This window comes from Nyctibius grandis, chromosome 17 (genome assembly GCF_013368605.1).
Source record: "Nyctibius grandis isolate bNycGra1 chromosome 17, bNycGra1.pri, whole genome shotgun sequence".
NCBI classification, from domain to species: domain Eukaryota; kingdom Metazoa; phylum Chordata; class Aves; order Nyctibiiformes; family Nyctibiidae; genus Nyctibius; species Nyctibius grandis.
In genome coordinates this window covers 8,563,521-8,589,561 of record NC_090674.1, presented here as the reverse complement: position 1 = coordinate 8,589,561, position 26,041 = coordinate 8,563,521, and the positions used below count along the sequence as shown (strand labels likewise).

Here is a 26,041-nt window from a genome sequence, read left to right as displayed (position 1 = left end):
AGCAACCTTTCCACTGGAGGAGCAGACTACCGCTCCACAGAGACAGAAACAGCAGGCACAGGCAGCACTCCAGTCCTAGCCTGAGGTAACACAACACGGCACACAGCAGTTAGCTCAAGATTGTTCAGCCTCTCAGGCTGCTAATAACCGAACAGGCCATTGCAGGGTGCTCTGGACATACTGCCTCTCCCAGGCCATACTTCTCCTGTCATCTGAGCTTAATCAGACCAAATTGATCAAAAGCAATCTCCACTGTAAGACAGGACGCTATTGCATGCCCTGGAGCAGCACAGTAAGGCAGCCATCTTACAAGCAATCCAGTTCACAGTTTAACGCCTGAGCTTTACATCGGGACGTTCAGTCATGCACAGGGGAGGGGACCAGTGCAGCACAAATACAGAACCCTGGCTTTCTCAAGCAATACCACACGATGCAGACAGGCTCGCTGGCTACGGCCCTGGAGAACTCAAGTGAGGCTGAATCTTCTCCCCAAACGGGCTCTGTGCCAAGGCCTTCCACCCACAGCTGCACAGGCCAAAGCCCGCCGCCGCCTTTTAGCCACCTACAGAAACTCCTGTCGCACCAGCTCGGCCTCCACTGCGCCCAGGGCCGGAGGGAGGGAGGGAAGGAGGGAGGCCGGCCGGCCGGGAGGGAGGCGGACAGGCCGGCCGGGAGCCCCCGCGGCTGCCGCAGAAGCGGGGGCGCGCAGGCCCCGCACGGGGGCGCGCTGGCCCCGCCGCTTCCCTCCTCCGTTACGGCTACGAGCCCGCCCCGGTACGTCGCCCCCGGGGCTCGGCTATAATTTTTTTATTTTTTTTTTAAACAAATTACGGTAAGAGTGTTAACGCTCTGTAGTTCTCCGAAGAGGAAGGAAAAAAAAAAACCCACCCTATTATTTTTGCTGCAAGGGATTTATTTGAAAGGCGATGGCAAACAGGATCCTAGAGCTGCATTATTCCTAGAGTTTCCTAGTACAAGCATTCATTTCCCCTCTGCACAACCCAAAGGAAGGGAAAGTACTCCTTTGCAAAACACAGTGGAAGAGCAACCAATTTACACATCAGATGTGGCAATGAGAGAAGTTAGCACAGATGCATCTCTGCTGCCTGTTCTCTGAGAGACAGCAACTCCCCACCCAAGAGCAGATTTCCTATTAAAAACATAAATAACAGTGCTGTGCCCACGGGTGGTCAGACTGAAGGCAGCTTGCCTCCTATCTGCCAGCCACTGTCTTGCCTAGCTGTTGCCTTCAGTGTGAGAGGGCTTTTCCCAATTTCTATACAAAATAATACAGCAGAAAGTCGGAGTCTGAGACCAGACCTGTGTCTATGTGGAAGTAACCAATGCCTTCTTAGGAGAACTCATTATAACTTGGAATCGTTTCAATGTACAAAAGTAGGCAGTTCCTAGAGTTGACAATACTTACAGTGTAATGCGTGCAATTTAAAAAGTGATTTTGAAACTACATAGAGACCAGCCTCCCAAAATAACTCATTGAAACTTAACAGCACAGAGAAACCAAACACCTAGTTTAACGAAGAGCTGCAAAAACCTCGCTAGAAATATGCCTCTTAGGAATACAGCAATTCAGAAATTCCTAAATTCTAGAAGCAAAATCCATAAACAGAATTAACAACTAAAGAGCTTCCATCTAAACTACAGAGCAGAAAGTATCCTTGTTGCCAGGTTTAGAGCCAGCAAACAACGCTGTATTGCCCGGCATCAAATCCTATATTCTCAAAGAGCAAACACAGCGCTGCTGACTGGCAAGGAGCAACAGTGGCAGCTTCTCCCCAACAACAGAGCCAAAAGCAGCAGCAATGCCAGCCAGGGCGGCACCCTACAGCAATGAGGGGCACAGCCCCACAGTACCTGAGCAAGGAGAGCTGAGCGGGTCCTGAGAAAGCAACAGCTTCAGCCAGCAGTCCAGTGATCGATCATCCCACAGCTCTGAAGCAGACAGGCAGGCCCAAAATCAAACCAGGAAGCCCCTTCAGCAACTCAGGCTCATCAAAGACCAGAGCTAGGCCCAAGCCTCAGCTTATATAGAGCTCCTGGGCCACAGGTGGAGTGTTCTGAGAGGGCCCAGGTGAGGCTGGTCAGGGCCATGATGGGCTCTCAGTGCCCTCAGCTGCTGCTCAATCCTGGAAAAAACCTGTTTCCAAGCTATTCGAAGGAATGAGGGTCACCACTCAAGAACAGTTTCATTTTTAGGAACTGGCAGCAAATTTAGGCCAATACTTCGGGTGTCCTGAAGTAGAAAGCAGTCTGTCTCAAGCATGGGGTGCTGTAATGCACATGACTTCAAAAGCTCTTTAACAAAAACCTGAAAATTGACTCTGGGCACTCCTAGTCAGAATACAGGAGACAGATTGGTTTGGACAATGCTTTAGAATGGAATTACTTCTCTTTTCACTAAGTCTTGAACAGCAAATAAAAATGCAGAATTAAGGAAAATTCAATTTGCTACTAGACCGGAAGGATTAAGTCACAAAATTACACTTTAAATTTATACTCTGCTGAAAAATAATGATCTTTAAATATCTGGGGCTACAGTCAGAGTCAAACTACACAGTTAATAGCAGAAGAAATCCTCTGTTCAACACATAGCAGACGAAATTTTCATTGGAGAAGCACCTGCAGAAACACGCTCATTTGCATTCAGGGGATTTCTTTGATTCAGAACAGCAGCTTTACAAAATTGCAAGGAACACTGAGAATCCCAAAGGAAATTCTACCACACTCATCAGTGAAGAGAGAATTGTTGCAGGCTTTAGAGCTGTTACTGAACTGACTATGCACTTGAACTGCAGGTAAGTTCTGGCTGTGGCTCAGAGTTGTTGCCAGTGTAAACTGTAAAAATAGTTACACCATCGATATTTAAACATCAGAAAGATTTGCTCAGAAAATCATTATGTCCCTAGTCCTGCTGGGAAACTTTAGCGGTGAGGAAATCTTCAGTGTTGCCATTGTGAAACAAGTCTCTCTAGACCTAAGTCTCCTCTTCAGAATGAGTGCTTGCATGAGATCCTCGGACAACTTTACTTCTTCCTCCCTCTGCCATTAGCAGAAACAGTCAGTGTTTTGTTGCTTATTTTTCAAACTTCAAACACTGCATCCCATGTCCTACTAAAATGCAGTTTCCGTGTAACAGCAATGCATCCTTTTTTTCTGGAGGTACAGTATGTGAACGTGAATGACAGCATGGCTGCAGTGCTGATTATTTCTGTAGTTCGCACTTACCTACTTCTCTGTAACATGCTTATCTTTCCAAACAAGTCACATGTCATCCAGGCTGCTGGAAGACAGCTGTCTTTTATCATTTTGGGATCGTTGCTTTTATCTTGCATCACAATGCATCTTTTGTTGGAAGAACAAACAAAATAATGTGATTAAATAACCATTCTCTGCTCTGACAATCGCTGTGGGTTTCATGCCTTGTAGTTAGGTCATACCAAATAGCATGCATATGCAAAACGGCTAGCAAGCTGTCCAAGGCTTGTAATTACTGCATGAAGCATATTCCCTTGTGTACTTTTACAGCTGTAAGTAGTAGTGTGCAGGCTGTTTTGCATCCGTTATGTTTGTGTTTGTCTCCACCTATTTTAAAAGTAATGCCTTTCTCTCTCTAGAAGAGCATCCTTTCTCTGTTGCTCAGAGGGACATATTCCTGGGTTAGGCTTTGCGCCTGCTTACAGTACAGCACTGTGTACTTTGCCTTCTCTTTTTGGAAAGAAACTTGCCAAAGAACTTCAGCAAAACCAGACTGCTCACTCTCCATGTTCTTTGTTTTCTTTTGGTTCAGAGCTGCTTCTTCATTTATAAGCTCCTTCATTCTGAAGGAAAATATTTTTCAGCAATGCGAGTATTCACTGCTGGTACTAGCATCTATGCCATCTTGTGTACATGCCTGATCCTAAGTCATATAGTACTTCTCAATTCAATAAAAGAGCTCACTCTCAATTATGCATTCAAGCCTACACAACAACCAGAATCAAGAGAAAAAAACCCCACACTGTTCCTGAGAGATGATATGAGCCATACAGCAGATGCTAACTGACTGCCTTCTCAGCAGGAAAACAATCCCCCAAATCCTCCAGCTGTCAGGGAACAAAATGGTAAATGCTAGCTAGAGAAGAGCAGATGCACTCTCTTCATTTTAAGCCAAGTTCTGTGGCAGCAAATACCCAATTACCATAGGCTCTAAAACTAGAGCATGCCAGTAATAAAAGGGCACTAAGTTTCTAGCATTCAAGAAACACTGAAAAGTATCTCATCTCATCTTTCAGCAGCAGATAAAGGGGATTTTAAGGAAAAGAGATATGTAACAGCTAAGGAACCTCTGTATGAAATGGATAAGGAGAGAGGAAAAAACCATTTCACAAATTGGAAAGCATTTTTTTCCCCTCAAATCAGCAAATTCCTGCTTAACACTTCCCCTAAGAGGAAAATCAGCCTAATCTTAGTTCATACACCTCCCCTAACTCAAAGACTGAGTTAATGACACCTGGCAGAAACAGCGAACCCATGTAAATTCAGGTTTGCTGGACATCTGCAATGTAAAAGGTTGACAACAGGGTCAGTTTTATGAAGGAAACTGTGACGCAAGCCGCATTATGACATTTCATTACCCAAGTCCTTTTTGATGAACGCTCTGAAAGAATCTGCAAGTTAACCAGACATGTTAATGGGCTCTAAGCTCATTTTACTGAGTCATTTTCCTATTACTACTTTAATAGGAATCGGAAAGCCCAAATGTACACATTGAAAACCTCATTTCTGTAAACTGAACTCTCTCAGCCTTAAAATAAAAAATAAAACAGTATAATGAAATTTCTGGCTGCTTCATTAATGCCTTATATTAAAAGATTTCTGGAAGCCTAAATACAATACAAGCATGGAAATATTTTCCTTCTAATGCTATAAAGCAGTACTACAGCCCAGGAATGCACTTTTCCTGTATTCTGAATCATGCCCATTTACAAACCAAGTGATTATTCCAGATTCTAAGACAAAGAATCTTTCCATCATTCGGTTTACATTTGCACGGCAATACCAGTTAGACGTGCTGATGTAACAAACATGTCCAATCTTATATAGATTGCAATCTTTTGCATATCTTGAGTGTATTTCAAAGCTAGAGAAACATATGAAAGATTTCCTAAACAAATCAGAGGCAGAGCATACAGCTAAAGCAGTTCTTCCAGTAGATACTAACAATGCAGACATTGCTTAATTCTAAATTTGCAAAAGTACCTATGTATTTCATTACCAAAATGCAGTAACTGAGAATGAACTTGTTTCCCATTAAAATAAGCAATCATAAAGGCACCTGTGCAGTCGTTTCCTAAAGTTCAGGCCATACATTTCAGATGTATGCAGAACCAGGTCTCCAGCTGCTGTGGTAACTTCAGATTCCAGTGAGGTGCCATCTTGTAAGCATGATTGCTGACGGAGCCAGATAATAGCAGAGTTATTTGGTAAAAGAAAGGCAGCAAAGACAAAAATTGATCCCAAATTCTTAATTCCCATGGGGATACAGCTCCACTACTTCCTCCAGAGACCTGTCCAGCAACTCCTCTGAACTGACATATGCTCACTTCAGCCAGACTCATAGTAAGTTCCTATTTACAGTAAGCAGAAACAAGCACTGCTACTGATGGTAAGCTACTAAGTCCAAACTTCCTGCTAGATGCTGATTACTAGCTGCCTAAATAGCTCAATGGATCTGCAACCATTTAACCTAGAAGACAAATTCCAACAGTATCATGGACAACCTGCTAGCTACATGAACTCTAGGGTGCTTGACAAGGTAAGAATATTCACACTTTTAATTTAGTTCTGTGCTGTCTTAGAATTAATACTAGTTATTGGCCTTATTTGTATACAGGAAACTAAGTATTGTTTTAACAGATTTGAAGTTACAACTTAATAAACTATGTCATAGAATCATCGAATCATAAAATATCCTGAGCTGGAAGAGACCCACGAGGGTCATCAAGTCCAACTCCTGACTCTGCACAGGGCAACCTAAAAGTTAAACCATGTATCTAAGAGCGCTGTCCAAACACCTCTTGAACGCTGACAGGCTTGAGGCCATGACCGCTTCCCTAGGGAGCTTGTTCCAGTGCTTGACCACCTTCTCCTTTCAGCTCATACTTCAAAAGAACTGTGTGAGATTCTAGTCAGAAGTTGTTTTTGACTAGTACACCGCTAGCCGTAATGGTAAAAAAGGTTTCGTCAGTCTGGGTTGAGAGAAAACACACAAAGAAACAACACACAAGCAGGGTTGCTTCAGTTTTATTTACTCAGCAAATATTTTCCCATGTGATTTTTAAATGCCATCTAAGAGCTAACTAAGACTATTAGATGCTGGCTGGTTTTTCGCGATGAAGCTTTTTGCTAACAGGATCTTTTTCCACAAATAAAGACCATTGGTTTGTTAAGGTATCCCAGTTTAGGTAAGTACAGTTGCTACTTTCACCTGCAATTAAACTGTATTTACAACAGTGGACCTTACAGTTATTCTACAAAGGACAAGACTCTCCAACCGAAATTGTCCTACTCCCCGTCCCACACCGGGATTTCACTCTTTCAGTATTAGGGGTGCCTTCACCTGTTCGGCCACTTCCTTCCCCATCAGCGTTTCAACAATGGCCAACCCAAATTCAAAGCTGGTACCAGGGCCACGGCTGGTGAGGATGTTCCCGTCTTTCTCCACACGGCTCTCGGAGTAGCAGTAGTGTGCTTGGGGGGACACACAACAGAAAGAGGGTCAGTCTCCAGCACAGCGCCCACACCTGCTGCAGAGCATAGACCTGCCTGCCACAGGGCACTGCCACCCCCTGCCTGCAGGCTACAGCAGCTGAGGAGCATCATGCTCCGCAGAAGGCATCTCAGCCACCTGCGTGGGTCCAGCCCACCTCGGGCTCTGTACCCCTGCCCCTCCGGAACCAAGCAGCTCATCACTGCCTGCAGTCCTCAGAGAGGAAAAGGGCCTGCAGAGAGCTCTGGCAGCTTATTCACATGGTATGAGAATGCACCTCTGATCTTACAAGCTCATCAAGAAGCACTCGCTGTGCCTGCCAGTTTCCATGAGGTTACTTTTGGAAGTCAGACTGCTTTTGTGCAGCTGTTCACAACTTTCTTTTTTCCAAATGCACACAGAGGAAACTGGAGGAACCCTGTCATCTCCTGCTCACCTTCAGATTCGTTAATGTTCACAGAATGACTTCTTAATAGTGCTTCACCACCACTTCCTTTAGCTGTGAGAAAAGTGTGGACCCATCAGCTGCTCTCAGTACCAAAGCACTACACAAGGGACAGCAGGAAAGGTGCTGCTGGGGTTTGCTGTTGGCATCACTGAGGCAAAGAACCAAAAGGGCAAGAGATGGCTCAGCCTCAAAATGATAAGGGAAAAAATGCTCCTAGCATGACAGCAGCAGTGTATTTTCCCCAAGGATGAGAATATTAATACAGCCCTGTATTTTCAGGTTAAACAGACTTAGAAATACAGTCTTAGCATATTCAGGTGAATTTTGATTACGTTCAGGAAAGTGTTAAGGAAATTCAGAGATACAAAATAAGATACCAAAGCTATTCTCCTTTCTTTAAATCAAGGGTTCAGCTAAAAAAAAAAAAAAAATTCTGAGAAGGGTTTAGAGAGAAACTTATAAAAGTCATTACATACCTCCATTCATCATTTTATCTTTGGCCAAAGGATGCGTTGTGACTTTGCTTCCAAACCCTATCCCATGTGCCAGAAGAGCAGTAGGACCTGTAAGGACACCAGGTTGCACCAGTGAGCAACTGTTTTCTGCTACAAACACTCTTAAGAACACACGTTCAGGCACTAGGCCCTTAAGGGGCCAAAGCTCACTCTGGACAGATGACTTTTTATAAAACCGATGCCAGCCCTACCTCTGAAGCAAAAAGCCTTAAAAAGAACACAGCACTATAATCTCTCCCATTCTATTACACAAAGCACCCTGTGCAGAGAAACAGATGACAAAAAGAGAAGGTTTACAGAACACCCAGTTCACGCAGCAGTCCTACCAGTGATTGTGCTGCCTTTGAAGGAGTCGAGAACGATGGTCATTTCACTTCCAGATAACACATTTTATTTAAAACTGCTTGAAACTAAGTAACCAAAAGTCTGCATTTCAATCTGAACATTAACTAGGTACAATTACTTTACTAACTTGTTAAGCCTTGAATTTAGACACTTAACGGATAAAATTCCCTTTGAGCAAGCCTTTACGTTTTGCAATTGTGTGCCAAGCAGTACTTTGGACAGATCACGGGCTAACTGCTAAGTTTTTGGTTTTAACAGTCTCTCTCTTTTCTTTCCATACTTCCTCCTTGGCCTGAATTGAGGAAGGAGTTTGTGTCAAGAAGTCTTAGGTCATCTGACAGAAAATCCTTACGGGAATTCCAAAAGAAACCGAAGGCAGGATTTGCCTACTGTGAGTTTCATTTCTGTATATTTGATTCATTTCAGGTATAGTCAAGGAAATAACCTTCTTTGTGTTCAGTTGTAATCAGCTCCAAGAAGCATTATACCTAAATAAATGAACCGTCCTGATTACAAGCAAAGGCCTTTATTGGGCAGCCGTGAATTTGCAACTGTTCCTCAAGAGATACAGATAGAGAAGTAGAAGACTACCACTGCCAAGTTCAAGAACGTTCACAACTCTGTATCACGTAACTGAAGAACGAAAGCAAAAAAATCCCAGAAATGTACCAGAAAATGAAAGTGAAAATACACTCCACATACTCTATTAGACTGTCTTTTACACACTCATCGCCACTCTCCCTTGTTCTCAGCTACGTGTACCTAGGCCAGCCTCTCAGTTCAGTTGGGAGTATTGGCAATTGTTCATCTTGTTTTTTTACATACAAATCTCACAAAAGAATGAACTGGATACTTAGCTGTGCAGAATATGTAAGTAGATAACCCTCTCCTCAGAGTAATTCCATCTTTTGCTAGCATTCAGATGAGGAAGGGTGAGCCTGTAATTCTATATTTATAGCCTTCCTTCTGAAGCGAAAGGGCAGGAGAGGAGATATGAGATGAATTTATAGCAATGATGTTCTGCCAGCACTGTGTCCTCATAGGAAGATCACCAGAATAAGCAAATATTTTGTAAAAAAATCCTAGCACATTACCTTTCACTCTTCCTTTTAAAGACAGTAACACAACTTTTTGGAAAGAACTGGGTACCAAGCAGAACTTGCAGGATAAGTGTTAACAATATTTTAGAGATTCCTCTGCTATTAAATTTACAAAAAATTCAAATGCTGATGGGTGCACGTACAGTACAAATCCCTGCTACTAAATTAGAGGAATGCAGATTTCTAAGACAGGAAACTCTGAGCATGCCCCTTCAAAATGTCGAAATGCTTTACAAAGCAAGACGTCTTGTTAACCCACCTGCGCATATAGCAGCAATCAGGCCTTTTCTGCTTTCCTGGTCCTTCAAAATGTCTTTCACAGCAGGAGACTGTACGAAGAAACCACATCACAAGTCACTGTTTGGGGTTGATGATTTGAAGCACGGTTGAAATATTTTCCACTGCAAATTCATAAGCAAGTTTTACAAAGAAAACCAGTTGACAACTTTCCATCCTGCCTCAGGACAGAGGGCAATGAAAGCACTAAGAAGGAGAAAAACTGAAACCAATAAATACTTTCCTCACAAGGAAAGAGCAAGGTCATCAGAAGGAACTGCAAGGTAGTACTCGACCCACATAAAAGCTGGTTAATCCATGGCCATAGAAAGTTGTTGTTAAAAAACTTCACAAGAAAAATAGGAAAGAGTATTCATGAGATACCTCCAGTCTCTATCATTTTTAAGAAGATTTAGACAGGATATTTGTCTCATATTCCAGGGCTTACGAACTATGTGATACCATCTAAATCCTATCTGATAGATTTACTTGTTTGTCTGTCTGCCTTCCACAAGTTGGTTATACCACCACTACTACAGTTTTGCACCAGAGACAGAGTTCTTGAGCAAAGGAACGGAGTCCTGCGGGTTTGGCCTGTTTTATATTTAATGAATTAAATCTTCATTTGCAACTGTTTCATCTTCATATGATTACGAACAGAGATCTTCCCACAATAGAGAGCATCCTTCCATTTTTGTTCTGTTTAACTAGGTACTCAAGTCCAAGAATTTACTCAGTTGCCTCACCTATATACTCACAAGAAGGCTTAAGACAATCAACAAATTAAGTTTTATCTTCTGAACGAATGAGTATTTTCAGATGCTGAACTGAATTTGCAGGATTACTAAGCAAGTGTAGACCACCCGCTACTCATGAGGATGCCCATGAATCTTTAAGATACCAAAACTTTACCTCTGACAAGTTTTGAGCTCCAAGGTTACCCCCAGGCAGGACCACGACATCATAAGGCCCCTAAACAAACAAAAGATAAAATTGTTCTCTTGAACAGAGGCTGGTACATACATTACGCTGTTTTAAGGCCACTACAGATGAGTCGAGTGAGAAGCAAAGGGATACACCTCTTCTTCCACTGAACAACACTTTACGCAGAGAACCAGTTCCAATTAAAAAAGAACAAAATACTGTTTCCTATTCCAGGAAAAGCCTACTATCAATAGTCTGCAACAGAACTAACTTTTAAGCCTAGTGCATTTAAGAGCTTCAGCAAGCAAATGGCAGCTCTTGCACTGTAAGGACAAGTGGTTTTGCTCCAACCTTACTGTATAGGTTTAAATATAGCACTGTTTAGCTTCCCATCAGAACTTCTCAGTTGTTCCAAATCACGGTATTTTGTTGGGCCAACTAACATGCAAAATAAAGCTCTATGTTTGATGCTTTGCAAAAACAAATATCTGTGCAGAATTAAGAAATCTGTCTGATCCTAGCATGCTATGAAGCAGGACAACACTGAAGCGGAGCACTGCGGGATGTGCAGTTCTGTAATTCACTACTGCATAGAGCTAACATAACATGCAACATATTTCTAGAACTAATGCATAACCTTTCCAAATTCACCTCTGAAACTGTGAGATAGGCTATGTTGGCCACTATATCAGATCAGGGTGATGACCAACCTCTTTTCTGGCATCTTCAAGACTGGCATCAGGACAAATGAAGACATCTCGACTGCACTGCACCGGTTCTTTTCCTGTTAGGCCTGCAACAGTCACCTTGATCTAACAAAAGAATACACACATTGTTACAATTCAAGAATTTAGGGCATTTTCTTATATGTTAGTTCTTGAGGAGTACACAGAATGAGCGAAGCTCTAAAGCTGTCAAGAACAGGGCAACACTTAAGCTTCCCCAAACCATGATTAAGTCCAAACACACACAGTAAGCAGTGATACTCACCTAGAGCTTAACAAATACCTCTAATAGTTCAACTTTTCAAAAAGGGCATTTAAAAAATATCTGATCCCACACGTTTTAAATAAAACAAAACAATACAACCCAGAAGAGCTGGACTAAGTAGCTCAGATGATGAATTAAAGTCTCTCTGCAGGCTCAAGCCATTCTCAAAACACACTACAAGTGTGTTCAATTTTCTCCCTTGACTTTTAGATGCCTGGTCATAATATCATAGATGTGCATAGCACAGCTCACATTCACTAAATAAGCAGACAAGCTTGTGCTTCTTATGGTAGCCAAAATGGGGAGTACATCGATGGGATGACAAAGGTGGTGGAAGAAGGTAATTTTTATTTTAGTCATTTCTATACACGTGAATTCGGTGTATTTATTTAAAATCTTATTTTCATACCTAATCAGATAATAACACTGCGTGCCACTACAGTTGCAAAAGTAACAAATAGCATGAGGAATCCCACCAGACAGAATTCTAGTTAATAACAGCATGTTAAAAGTAGCTCAAGAAAAGCTACATAATGTCATGAGCTGTAATGTACTGAGCTGTTCAGATCCCTACAAAAAAAAGCACTTCCTGTTACTATTCATGGCAGTAGCCATGTTTTCTGACAGGGTAAGATTTACTTGAAACATCCGCTCTAGTCTACATTAGGCTCATGTTTTAAAAGTTTATCTTTTGCACCAATGTCAGTTGTCATGCATGCTTATTTGGGGCATGGCACAAATATTTGCTAACCAGTAAGAAGGCACAGGTTAAATTTTCACCTCATACAACAGACTACACCTTGAACTCATAGCAATGAACATCAACTTGAGGCAAAGATTTTACCTTGACCAAGTACTCACAAAAAGATTTTCCATGGTCTGCATACTCACCCCAGCTCTTCTCATAACATCAGTGGGGATTACAGTTTCCATTTCCTCTGCTCCTTTTGCTAGAATCACCAATGCTCTTTTCGAGGCCATATCTTGAGGTTGCTGTTAGGTGTGATGGTTGTGAAGGAAGGGGCTGAGGGGGTTAGAAAGAGACAAGAGGGTTAGAAGGCAAATCCCCTAGTACCAATCCTTCCTAATGATGAAGTTTAACAGCGAGTAATTTCCATTTTTGCATTATCTTTCATTTAGGCCACCTCAAAATGGTCCCCTAGCTTTAATTAATATTCACAGCAATCCCATTTACCAAAGAGCTTTTTACAAAGAATGCATTATGATATTAAGGGATTAAGACATTTATGCAGTGGAAGGCACAGCACATCAGCACCAGAAGCAGCTTGACATGACTTTACATGACTTCAGTCTGCCAGAGAGAAGGGTTCAAGGTGGGTGGCAGAATTTTCAATTTGCACACCCTCACTCATACCCAGACTACTGACTCCTACCCAGGTCAGCATTTATAAAAAGGGCTCGCAAGAGCTTTGACCTCATGTCTGGTATTTAGTTTCCACACAGCACGCTTCATGAAGATTTTCCCGTGACTTATAATGACTCGACCGGTGCCCCTGCAAAACCCGAGCAATAGATTTTTCTGGGTATTTCACAATTTTGTGGGGGAGAAACATGTGTGCATATGTGTGATGGGGGAGCAGACCACAGAATTTAGCAAATGGAACAAACTAGGCTTAAGACTTTTTTTTTTTAGCTGCTAAATTCAAGTTGAGGTGAATGGCCAAATTTCCATTTGAAGGTTAAGTTAAAGTAACTTTACCTACATTGTGTAAAATACACTCTAACCCATACTGGTCTGACAGAAGTCTGTGAAAGCATCTGTGGTGTGAGAAGGCATTTCACAGGTCATCCACTCTATGAGACAGGGATTTTTTTTCCTATGTAGGGACTTTGCATCCAGAAATGCATGTAGCACCTGGGAACTCTTCATAAAATGAGATCCACAATCCATGTTTAGTTGCCTACATGAAAGAAAACCATCCCCTCACCCTGCTTCAACTTTATCTATTTTCAGGTTCGCTCCCTACTGTTAGCCTCATTTAGAAAAACGCTATTTCTAGAATGCAGTAATACACAGTAGAACATCCCGCAGCATGCAGAAACAGCCAAAGCAGACTAATTCAGTGTGTCAAATCCTACTTTTAGGGCAGCTTTATATACTGTCAAACACAAGGCCAACTGAACAACTACACTCAAATCACAGGCATTAGCAATAACTTCAGGACAACGTGAAGCTTCTAAATAATTCATTTTGAAGGTATACGTCGGTTCTGCAAAATTAATTTTCATATGAATTTGGCTAGCTAGCAATGGACTACCTGAATAGCCACAGTGCAGAAATACTGCACTTGCTTCTTACTGTAGAAAAATACTCTAGATCATAGCCTGTACCTCTCTCTTTCATTAGTTCTTTATATGGAAATAGGCACCTGATCCTGAAAGCTTTTTTCTTTCCTCAGTATAGAAAAATGCAGTCTCTCCCTACTGTCCTTAGACATTTATTGTAATACACTGACAAATTCTTGAGCATTAGTACTGTTCTTTATGTGGGTGCATACGTAAATAGCTGTCACGCTGTAAATGTTACCAGGGCAAGACTGTTTTCCGAGAAGGCAGAACCAAGTTATACAGACATAACAGCCACTTCGTTTAACAAGCTAGCTACACATAGTAAATACAAGTCTTCCATTTGCTCCTCAGGGCCAGCATATGCACAGGCTGCCTCAAACCTTTAAGCTAAACGGATTCCCCTACGTGAGTATGTGCACATTTCTCGACATGTTGACTTCAGGCAGATGGCTGAATCAGAAAATCTAAGGCTGCTGGCTTTAAAAAAAATCACACCCTTCAATGCCCCGACCAAAGAGCTAGCTACCAGGGGCAAGGGCAGTTTTAAGGGTCATCAGCTCAGCCAGCCCGGATGAAAGGCCACGGCCCGACGCATTCATCTATTTATTTTAGTACACGGCGCCATTCGACGCAGTGAGGACTTCGAGAAACCACGAACGGCGGCCCTGCGCGAGGCCGCAGGCGCACGGAGCGCAGACGCGGGGAGGCTCGCTCCGCGGGAGCCAGGCGGCCCCCCCCGCCCTGCCCGCGGCCGGCGCCGAGCGCAGCCACCGCGACGACCGCTGAGGCGCTGCACCCCGGCAGGCCTGCGGGCCCGCGCGGCCCGGCCGAACCCCAGCCCGCCCGCCGCAAGCAGCGGCCCGCCCCGGCCAGCCCCCGCCCGCCGCCCTCCGGGGGGGGCTCCTCCGGCCAGACCCGCCGAGCCGGGGCGCGACGCGGCCTGCGCGGGCGCCGGGAGCGGCGGCGGCGACTCACCTCAGCCGAGGCGCTGGCGACTCTGGGCGGCCCCGCCCCCGCCCGGCCCCGCCTTCCGGCCGCGGCCAGGCCACCGCCTCCCGCTCGGCACCCGCCGTCCACAGCGCGCCCTCCCCCGGCGCCCCGCTCGGCGCATCGCCTGTGCTCCCGCCGCGGGCGCGTCTGTCCTCCTTTTCCGTTTGCTAAACACCCCGGTTTTCTCACGTTCACTCATAACGCAGCTTCAGAGCGTGGTGCGGAGCCCACCACCGCGACAACGTCACCCTCCTGCAGCAGCACAATCGCAAGGTTCAAGCGAGCTGCTTCGGCTTTTCCTCAGGCAGCCCTCACACCTACGGAGCGCTGAACCAAGGCACTATTCTTCTTCCAAGTCCTGCCCTAAACGTCTAACCGACATCCCTGTTTTCTGAGGCTCACGGTACACAGAAAATGCCCATGGCTCAAGGACAGAGTTTTCCCTGGCTTTAACAAGTTCTAGTATTTTGAAAGATGGAGCTGTTAAAGTGGCCCTTTACGACTGCAGATAGCCCTGTTGTGTAAAACTGCTACTGGCAGGTGCTGGCAGTCATGGTCTGGTTCCCCGGTGACCGGCTCGTGAGAGCTCTGGCAGAGCAGCTCAAGTCCAGGTCACGTAACAGGAGAGCAAGTCACGGCGAAGCACTTTGCTGAGGGCTTTCCTGGAACTGGCGCGGGCTTCTGCTCCTGGCACGGGGGGGTTCTGTGTGCTGCCCGCGCTGGACCTCACTCACAGCCCTTGACAGGCTGGTCCTTGCGCGTACTGCCTGCCTGTGTGCCGGGCGCGCGCAAACTGAAGGGCGCGTTCGCCTGCCAGGTGAAATGCACGCTCCTGTTCCACGCTGTCCCGCCCGTTCTCGTCTGCCCGCGGGGCCGCTGCCCCCGCAGGCCGCACCCGCCGCGCTCCGGCCCGCAGGACGCCGGACGGTGTCGACACCGCCCGCGGCCGCCCGCCCGTGCGAGGGCGGCGGTGATTGGCCGCGGAGAGCCGCAGGGGGCGGGGCTGCGCGGCCAGGCGGGCGGTGCCCCCGCTCGCGGGCGCTGAGCGTCAGGCGGTCTCGTGCCGGCAGGCCCCTCACCCGCCCCCGGCGCGTGGACCGCGCCGTTTCCCGCTCACCCGCCTCAGTCACCCCGGCCCAAGGCAGCCGCCCCCGGCCCGACCCGCGCGTGGGGGTCTGAGCGCCGGCGGGGCCCGCCGTCAGGCCGCAGCGCCCGGCTACCCCGTGTTGTGGGGTCTACCTCGCACCGAGGTGGTCTCAGACAGCGTCCCCGCACACGGCGGAGGTGTTCGCAGACACGTCGGTGTGGTGCAGCCCCTCTGTCCTCGTGGGTCGCACCGGCCTCGCCCCCCCGACTCTCCCCCTCACCTTTCGGGGGCGCGGCCTGCTGCCCGCGGCGCGGACAGGCCGGGCGGGCCGCCCAGCCACCGCGGGGATTCCGCGCGGGACTCACCGGGAAGCCCCGGGGGCGAGCGGCGGGCGCTGCCCGGCAGTGCTGAGAGGGCTGCGAGCGCTGCCCGGCAGCGCCGGTGGTCGCGCCGGGGGGGGGGGTGGCGGAAAGCCCCGCCGGGCCGGGGTTTCCACGCCGCCCCCGGGCTGACGCAGCCAAGCCCTCCGGAGGCGGCCCCTAAGGGCCGGCGCCCGCCGCCCCGCGCGCACTCCAGCGGGCCGCGCCGCCACGCACCGACCCCATGGGACGGGCAGCAGCGCGGGCGGGCCGGGCGCTCCTGCCGGCAGCGCTGCTGGCGCTGGCGCTGAGCCCGGGGCCCGCGACCGCCCTGCCGTGCGGCGCCGACTGCCCGGCGGGTGAGGGCCGGACCGGACCGGGGCGCGGGGCGCCGGGAGCGGCCCCGCGGCAGCCACCCTCTGTCTCGTCCCGCAGGTACCTTCGTGGTGAGCGCGGGCTGCGGGCGGGGCGCGGCGTGCCGGCAGTGCCCGCCCGACACCTTCTCCAGCGCGGCAGGACTCAGCGGCTGCACCCTCTGCCGGAAGTGCGAAGGTACCGGGCGGCGGCGGGGCTCGGGCGGGACGGCGGCGGCTCCTCACGGCCCCTTCGTTACCTCCCTGGGGTAAAACATCGTACGTTAGCTTGTCACGTCGCTGGGAGGGAAAACGGCACTGGCCCCATAACGCGATGCGTCTGCAGGGCTTCTCACTGAAGCCACCAGCCTAGTTTTTGTAAGAGCAAAGGTCCAGAGCCTTTGCTGCGCTGCACTGGGTGTGCCTGAAGTGCGTACGTAACCTAAGACTCGTTTCCCCTTTCCAGGAAGATTCAAGTATTTAAAAGAGTGTTCCTCAAAAAGCGACGCTGAATGCACGTGCAAGGAGGGGTATCGCTGCAGCGGCGACGGCTGCTCCCGCTGCGACCGAAGCTGCGGCGTGGGCCAGGAGAACACCGTGAGTGGTAAGGTCACCTTTCCCCGCCAGCTTAAACCTCCTGCACTTGCTGTGCCCGACGCACCACTGCCTCTTGCACAGTGCAGAAACAACTAGAGCAAGGACCTTGCAAGATAAAAGCTGTAAATGCTGCTAAACAGTTTGCATGGTGTGTGGAGCAAGCACAGCAGCAGACAAACCCACCGAACGCTGAGCCCTACCGCAGCTCAGATCGTGCACCAGTTCCCTTTGCATCACAGCTCTTTTGTTGCCAGCATGTGGGAACCTGAGCTGGGAGTGCTGAAGTTAGACATGATTTGTGGCATCTTGTACCAAATAAACTGGCTCTTAGCTGAGTACTGTGCTGGTCCATAGTGCACAGGGAAAGACTTGCCTTGCATACTCATATGAAATAGTAATTCTGTGAATGTGTATCATAGGCATTGTACAAGCAGGCAAAAATAATGTTTCACATGTTGTTTTAAATGCTCATGTTGTACAAATTTACCTCTCCTTTTCTGTTGAAGGTTGTCAAACTTGCCGCTATGGAACTTTTAATGATCAGCCCAATGGCTCCTGTAAAAACTGGACAAAGTAAGTAATCTAAAAATAAGTGCTACAGCTATTATAGTTGACTGGTTTTTTTTTTCCCCATGTTTGGTTTGGTTGGGTTTTTTTGGTGTTGTTTTTTTTTTTTCCTGTTTTGCTTTAAATGTCTTTCAGCTGCACTGCAAACCTTGTCCTGGAACCTGGAACTGCAGCAAAGGATGTCATTTGCAAACACGCTTCAGATAATCCCACTTTAGTCACTACTCTACCTACCACATCTCCTGCAATTCCATTTTCTATCACTGTGCCAGGTGAGTCATTGTATAATATTGCTTATAGAGCTAAAGAATTATGACCTACTTTGAAACATACTATAGCTCATTCACTTACCATTTAAAGCAAGAGTCCTTTCTTCTGTCCATTTCCAGTGTTGCAGACTTATCCAGAAGCAGAGTTGGAGACAAAGTTGTCAGCTAATTCAAGGGCAGCAAACTGTGCTCTGTAACACTTCTTAAGAGAATGTTGTTTGCTTCCTAGGGACGGACCTCCAAATGGACATTATCAGAATTTCTCTTACTGTAGCTGGGCTGTTGTGCATAGTGTTTCTGCTACCTTCGTGCATATGCTTCAGTATCTGGCAGAAAAAGAAACTACATGCTGTCTTCAAGAAAAGTAAGCTAGATACACTCTTCAATTCATCTTTTCTTTTTGAAACTAGACTGAAATCAGGAATCCAGGTTTTAAGTATCTTTCAAAGATAGTTGCAGGTAGCTTCATTTTTTGGCCTTATAAGTCAGAATAAACAACTGAAAGGAAAGCAGTTTTGCAATCTTTATTGCAGAAAGCATTTAATTACCTGTGGGTGTTCTATCAACATTGCAGCTTAACTGCACGCATATCCATAGAAGTGAAGCATTCATGTGAGGTGAAAAGCTCAGCTGAGCCTTGCAGATCCAACTAAGAGTCAGTTTAGTTTATTACTTCCAAGTACCATCCTTGGCACATGTGGCAATAGCACTTTCCAGTACTGTCTGCTCAGAAATAGTATGCATGGCCTGGAGTGAGCGTCTTTGAACTTTGGCTGCAGTAGAAGATGGGCTATCAGTCAGGACGTCCTGCTAAACAGGTGCAGGGTCAGCCTGAATCCAGCACTGCCCTCAGACTTAATTAGCCCCAGGGAAGCTCAAGAGTACAGCACAAAGATGAGGTGGAATTGTATCCAACATAGTTTATAGTTGGGATTTTTGTTTGTTTGGGTTTTTCTCTCTCTCTTCCTGTCCTCTTTCCAAGATATAAAGGCTTGATCTTCTAGTGTAATTCTGAATACAAGAGACAATAGCATTACTCAAAAAAAAAAAAAAAAAAAATCTAACTCCATGTTCGTCTTCCTTTCATTCCTATGGCAAACAGAGCACTAGCAGCCCCTGCTGCATTAGTGAAAACAAAGTGTGGTAAATTAGTTTTATCAGATGTATGTGCTGTAGAGGAATAATTTCAGATTATGGAATCATGTGGAAGAATTTTTCTTGCTGTCTTCCTTCACTTGTGACTGAGGACGGGTGAAATAAGGTGGCTGAATAAATACAACAGAAAGTGAACATTTGACCTTTTTCTTTAGTGCACATCACACCTGAACAGTCAATTCAGGAAGATGATGCCTGCAGCTGCCGCTTTCCCGAGGAAGAACAAGGTGAATATCAGGACCGTGGCAAATCCACAGAATTCAGAGATCTTTTGGTGAACTAGGAATTGGACTGTCCAGGTCAACCACATTTGCATTTCCTTTTGGAACATAAGACAAGAACCTGTTTATATAAATAGAGAGGGTATCAGAATCTGTGAATTTCAGAGCCCTAAATAGCCTCAGCCACAGAGGAAAAAGTACATCTTTTCCATCTCTTAAAAAAATATAAATAAATAAATACATTAAAAGATCTAGTTTGCTGACTTTCTTCCTCTAGGACTAGGAATCATATTTCTAAGAAGTGATACTTGATCTATGTATAGAAAGAAGTATTGCACTTAAAAGCCATAATAGAAGGGCAGAATGGCTTTCTGGTCCCTCTTATAAGTGGTGCCTGAGCCATAATGTACATGCAGTCTGAAAGCATTTGATGCTAAAAAGGAGATCTGTAGCACATAGTAGAGCCACACGTGACACTCATGGTCTCAGTTACCCATTACCAGCCATCCTCTTGAGTCTAGAGCTGCAGCTCCTCCTAAAGCTTGGCTCAAACCCAACAGTCTTCGGTTTCAAGCGCAAATACAGATAGACCTCAGTTCAGATCCCATCAGCCCTAGAAACAGATACCTGGCCTGACCACTGCACACCTTCTTATAGATAGGAAGCCATAAAATTCTAGAGCTGCAAAGTGTTTCATAACAGCTTGCATCTGCTATAGTATTACACTGATTGGCTTAAGAGAGGCAATGGAAACACTGAGAAAAGCTGTGGTTGACTTGATCTTAGGTGTTACTGTGCAGCTGGACTGTACCACCTTCAGTCCTACATCATTCAACTTTGATCTTTTAGGTGATGTAAATATATTATGTACATTGCAGATGTGGTATACGTAGATGTGATACATTTCTGGTACTATTTTTGTAACTGAGGTTGGAAAGATTTTAACATCAGACACTGTATCTGTCTTTTTGATCAATTACTGTTACTTTCGTCTTAAAGAAAATGCATGTTTGAGTCATGGCATTTGTAACGTGATTTTTAACCTTTTACAAACCCAAATATTCTATTTCTTCAGTAAATGTTACTCAAAGAATAGAATGAAAACCCACCAATATGTCAGGTAAAGGGTGATTTTCCTCTCTATATGATTTCAACTTAGAGAACGCCATTCTTGTGTTTGAAGAATGACAGCCCATATCTCCGTTCAGCAGAAGATTACAATAGCAGATTATTTTCACAAAACCACACTTACACGTTTTGATAAAGTTGTATACAAGTAAATATAAAACAGTGAGAAAATAAATGTCATACCAAAGCCTGAACTGTGAAATTAAGTATATTTAAATAAATCTTTCTTTTTATCCCTAGCCCGAGTCTTCTCGCCTCTCTATTAACCATGAGAACTAAGTGACTATTATGTCAAGTTCACAAACTTAAGGACACGAACAGGACACATGAAAAGCCACTGATCTATTTATAAATCAAAGCACGACCTTTGCACCAGTGGACAATATCTTAGAACAGGATAAAATAGTTCTGCTTGTGGTTAGTTTCTAATCCACATAAAAGGTATGAGAATTAATGTACACATCCTGTAAAAACTCAGAACATCTGATGTGTTCTCCTTGGAAAAATGAGATACCAGTTGGAATTTTACATTTTGTTAGTACATACTGAATGCATTTTGAAATGCTCTGAAGACAGTGCGAACCCCTTAATTTCTTTTTCTGTACCTGAAGCAGAAGTAAATCTACTTACTGAACAATGAGGCACTCGTTACAACACTTTTTCCAGACAGTTTGGTTTTGCTATTTTATACTGAAACTTCAGGAGTGGCATAAAATTCCCATGAATCAAACCAAAGCCTATGGAGAATAAAAGAAAAAAAAATCCTAAATAAGACCAAATTGATTTCTGAGAATAAGGGACATATTTACACCAAAACTGTCTTTCTGGTATGTTTCAAGGAATAGTCATTCACAGAAAGAAAATACATTCCGAATAAAATGTCAGGAGCAATCTTCTTTTCAATCAAAGGATTATGTGCATAATTCTGCCTATGACTTCTGTCATTTGATAGTGCGGAAGCCTGAATTAATGATAAAAACAGATTTTGTTGGCACAAGAATCTGTTGTCAAACATATGCAGATGTGCTTGCATTTCACAACGCACATCATCTGGCCACAAAAGCAGAGTAAGAGATTGGCTAAGTCTGTATTTCTTCTGTGAAATACTTCAATGACATCTACAAAGCAGACATATTTATAAATAAGAACCAAGAAGCCCTGAAAGCAAAGACTGAAAGATGTTATTTTCAAAAGTGAAATAAATCGTGGTACAAATGCAAAGGGAAGACTGAGGCACTTTACACTACAGCCTGCAGTGCTTGCTTGCTACCAGAATGCCTTGGCAGTAGTGCTGTATTTTATGTGGTCATTATAGAACTGAAAATGAATACAGGTGAATTAATCTGTTTTGCCGCTAAGAGCAGGACATTACAGTTCATAACAAAAGCAGCACTGTAAATACACAGCTGTAAAACCACTTCTGGCAGTATGCTATGGAAATGCAAGAGGCAGACTCATCAATTAAGATCGTTCAGAAGTTTGCATCTGCAAAAAAGCCACATATTTGTAAGTTCCTTTTTTCCTTTTTAAATTATTCTTTTTTTCTTCTGAAAAAAATCCACAGCAGCTAGTAAAACTTCAGCCAAAGCTTGATAATGTGCAGCTTGGTAGTTGACAAGTGGCTACTATACAAGTCACAAAAGCAGAAATGGTGTAGGCATCTGATCTAAATCATTCGGGATGCAACATGCAAATTTTTGAATGTTTTGGTCTCCCACGCTTTTGCAAAAATGTTGCACGGTAAGATTTAGGGATCATCAATGAATCGATTAAAAGAAACATTGTCATCATTTTAAGCTCCTACTAGCTTTCCTGAACAAAATTTGTAGCTGAATTTGTCTGTTTCTTAACACAGATGAAGACAGCCTTCCTGCATGCATGCTGAGCACTGTAAAATCCTTCATCCAGCAAGGGTGAAGGGGAAGAAACTGCACTATCCATCTTCGATTACTGGTACTTAAGGCAGAAGGAAGGAGTAAAGCCTGACTGTCCGTAATTCAGAACCAGGGCTGTGGGAAAGAAGTATTTTTTGGTGATGAAAAATAATTGATAGATCATGTGCACCTTGGCTTCACAGGGAGCTGTTATTGAACATACAGATTCTTTAATACCTGAAGAAACTTACCAGTTCATGTAGAAATAATGCAGATCAGTCCTTCTAACTCTCTGAGCTCTAAGTGTTGTCTGCTTTCTGTGAACGTCTCTTTTCTCAACAGCCTTTTTAATTTATTATGTAGCAAGCAAAAAGGAGCTGGGAATGCCATGACGACTCTCAAGCAGCCCAGGTGGCCGAGGATGAGGTAACAGGCCAGATGCAAGCTTTTTGCATTTCCATTTGTTTTTCTTGGAAGTCAGAAAGTGTCCTCTTAGCCAGACTGTGTGCGGAGGCCCAGGTGATGTCAGGCAGAGTTCTGAAGGCATGGAAAAAGGAGACAAATCCTCTTTAAAGATGAGTTTAAGCAGAGGAGCCTGCTGCTTTTTTATTGCTTCCAGAACCAGCACCATTTCCTGGCACAGTTACTGGCATCAGTAATTAAAACCGTGTTTGTCACATGTCTTGGCTTCATAATTTCTTGCAAGAGTTGTGCAGCTAAGGAAAGCAAAAGGTTCATAGCAAAAGGTTTTCTGTCTCACCTCCCTCTCTTCTACAGGCATGCTTGTGCATTTCTGGGTGATAGTCACTGAAACTGTAATAGCTCCTCTCAAACATATAAACGTCATACAATTTTTTAAAAGTAGCATATGATTTCTTATTTTCACTCTTTCTATCAGATCATTCATAGGATAGAAGCATAGTCTTCCCTGACAGTCATTCTGATACTAACGCTAATGATGCGAAAACCTCCATAGGAGGTGGTCCACTCTGAAGAGGCTTAACACGTAGGAAATAGTATTAAACAGGCAACTTGTACCACTCTGCTTGCATTTCAAACAGGTGATGAAAAGTCAAGGTAAGTTTCGCTATTAAAATTATACAAAGTCTTATTCCATCACCAAGTATTACCCGAGTTCCTCCCTTAGCTACAAACAAGCCTTCCCTGCTACAGTGCTTTCTTCAGAGTCTGTCAAAGGAGGTTCTCCATCCCACAGGTTGTGTGTTAGCTGTGCATCAGGAACAGACGGCTGAGCATCCTTCTGTCCCTGGAACTGGCATGAAAAAGGCTGTTGGTCACCATCATTGCCCTCACTGTAAAGAGGAACTTTTAATACCATCTACAAAGAAAATGGAAATTCCCTCTAACCTCAATTTGGCAAGAGTTTGTTATGATATCACCTACTATGGTTCCTTTCACCTTCTAGATCCTGGGTGCCTGCCAGTTAAAGCAGCAGACCATTCGTCCAATATTCTGAAGCAAACTGGATTACATTTTAATGAAAAAAACACCAGCTGAACACCCACAGAAATCAGGGAAAAATCCCTATTTGTCTAACCTGTTTGCATTAAGAAAATAAATCAGGTTTTATTCGATTTACCAAGTGCAAAAACCCCTACAAAGACACCTACTTCAATTTAAGGATGATTTATCACAGTGTATCGTAAACCTGTTAAATCTACTCTCAGTTTACGTAATCCAAACTGAAACAAGCCATTTCAAAACTGAAATAAAATGTCCGAGTTACCCATATAAGTCAGTTTTCAACCAAATCTTAGGTTACGTTAGCTCACTTTTCTCCTGTGCACAAGCATTTCAGCAGGTTAAGAACAAATGCAATTCTGGGAAAAAAGCAGAAGGCGGATGGAGAGGTGAAAGAGACAATTCGCCTTTAGCTACACAACACTATAGACTTGAGAAACTTTTATATTTTTTTAAAAATCCTTCTAATATTCACAGCATTGATATTTTGATACTTTCCATTTAGAACAAGTATAAGCCTGTAAGCAGGAAAAAAAAAAACCAACAAACACAAAAGGGAAAAAAGGTATCACACTACTTTTACTCAGTGCACCTTTGTACAAATTTTGGAGCAACTCTGAAAGAGTAGAACACAATTCTAAAGAAAATGTACACACATGCCTAAAGCAAAATTTACTGAAGTATCTAAAGCATAACATATTTTTCTTAAACTAGAATGGAAAATACAGTGAACAGGTATATGAAAGGAGTGGTGGGAGGAAACATTATTGACCCCAGAGAAACTGCAACATTGCAGTTCAGCACCACAGTTGCCTTATCAAGCTACAATCTCCTCATAAGGCCAAAGATTTTTTTCCCCCGATTTACATTATCGGTGTTACAGCCACCCTTAATATTGTGTCTTTTTGACTTGTTGTGGTACACCTTAATAAGTTTATTACCTTATAGCTGTAGAGGTGCAACCACATAAAATGCTTGGTGGTTCCTTCAAATTTATGAGTTCTAATAAGAGAAAAGGAAGCTGCTGTTCTTTTCTTTAACTTGAGAGTTAAACGATTTAGAAATGTGAACGGGCACTCTACTCAGGAAGCCAGCAGATACGACAGGAACATATTCTCTTGTCATTGAATCTCACCATGTCTGCACTCATCAGTAGAGCAGACTATGATCAGAACACTTCTCACATGGAACAGTGAGGCTGTAACATGTACCATTTATGTGCTTTTCAAGAGTGACTAAACATGCCTCAGGGAATTACAGAACAGGAAAAGGACTTACCATGCTGTGGCGGTACTAATTATTCTGCCTTATACCACTGTTTCTGCATCTTCTTCCAGTCCTTCCTAATGACATAAAGAGATCATCATGTAAATAAAACATTAGCATGGTGGCAGAAATGAGTAGTAAATAGAGAAGGCTTCAGAGGCTTCCTGCACTATCCTATTTTCACAGACAGTGGTTGGCAATGCATTATTTCCTTCTAAACATAACTCTGGCTTGTCTTGTACAGAATTTTTAGAAAAGCTACATGGGTGCTGGGATGGGATACTAATATGCATGTTCTAGGCTTTGTAAAGCAACCCACTTCCTCAGCTGAAAAGGCCAAGAATACAGCTGAGCAGTTACAAACAGCCAGAAATACCTCCCCATCACCCTCTCCAGCTTAGGAAGGAAGATTGTCACAAGGACTAGTGGAGAAATGGATGGAATGAGAGCAGGAACATAAAGGGCATCTAAAAGCTAGTTCAAGTGTAGTTCTTTGCAAAGATCTGCAGCATTTCTTCTACTGGTCTTACATATCCTTCATCTCCTGCTACATGAGGGTTCTTCTTAACCAGATGGTTCTTCTGCATGTTAGAAGAGAGAAGCTACACAGCTGGCAGCAAGACTATAAAGCGAAAAGACAGGACTGTGCTAGAATGAGCACATCAGATATATATCCTTTCCTTGTGATACAGGTCCTAATCCCACTCTTCCAAGCATGGAAACTGTATGCTTCCACACACTGGTGGATTTTTCTTATTTCCATCTCTCTTCTGCAGACTCTGCTCAGAAGTAACCAGTTGGTTGTCTGTTACAAGCCTTACTCATGAAAAATGCATACATAGCAAAGGAATAAGAGTAACAGGCTAAATAGTGACTGCTCTTCAGAACTCTATTATATTGTAAATGTGCCTTGAGAATTCTTGCAGGAAAGAGGATTTTGCTCCCATTACTTAGTTCCAGTGTAGCAAGAAACATTCAACTTGCCAAATCAGAAGACAAAGATCTGATATCTGCTTCCT

The 26,041-nt window shown here is 44.3% G+C and overlaps 3 protein-coding genes across 27 annotated transcripts in view; 1 reads left to right on the top strand and 2 right to left on the bottom strand.

The window, feature by feature from the left end:
• SLC45A1 (solute carrier family 45 member 1) overlaps window positions 1-5,404 on the bottom strand; it is an 87,278-nt gene extending 81,874 nt beyond the window's left edge. For 18 of the 24 annotated variants that reach the window (XM_068414417.1, XM_068414416.1, XM_068414414.1 and 15 more), the window contains exons 1-2: window positions 5,333-5,403; window positions 3,244-3,360 (exon numbers count right to left, since the gene is read on the bottom strand). The gene's annotated coding sequence lies outside the window, so the exon portion shown is untranslated. Of the gene's footprint in view, window positions 1-3,243; window positions 3,361-5,332 lie in introns of all 24 variants that reach the window. The other 6 variants (XM_068414439.1, XM_068414440.1, XM_068414441.1 and 3 more) reach the window with 2 other exon arrangements.
• Window positions 5,405-6,284: 880 nt separating this feature from the next.
• Window positions 6,285-16,655, bottom strand: PARK7 (Parkinsonism associated deglycase). Of its 2 annotated transcripts, none has more exons than XM_068414823.1 (7): window positions 16,550-16,655; window positions 12,256-12,388; window positions 11,085-11,186; window positions 10,363-10,422; window positions 9,434-9,503; window positions 7,691-7,777; window positions 6,285-6,747 (listed from the first exon to the last, which is right to left on the bottom strand). In XM_068414823.1, exons 2-7 carry the CDS (start codon window positions 12,343-12,345, stop codon window positions 6,587-6,589), a joined length of 570 nt encoding a protein of 189 aa, XP_068270924.1. In that variant the 5' UTR covers window positions 12,346-12,388; window positions 16,550-16,655; the 3' UTR covers window positions 6,285-6,586. The 2 variants fall into 2 exon arrangements, with proteins under 2 accessions (XP_068270924.1, XP_068270925.1); XM_068414824.1 differs by lacking the exon at window positions 16,550-16,655 and adding an exon at window positions 14,650-14,746.
• TNFRSF9 (TNF receptor superfamily member 9) lies at window positions 15,487-20,639 on the top strand. The gene is made up of 7 exons (XM_068415107.1): window positions 15,487-15,805; window positions 16,423-16,662; window positions 16,930-17,067; window positions 17,567-17,633; window positions 17,763-17,899; window positions 18,126-18,260; window positions 19,207-20,639. Exons 1-7 carry the CDS (start codon window positions 15,487-15,489, stop codon window positions 19,332-19,334), a joined length of 1,164 nt encoding a protein of 387 aa, XP_068271208.1. The 3' UTR covers window positions 19,335-20,639.
• The last annotated feature ends 5,402 nt before the right edge of the window (window positions 20,640-26,041 follow it).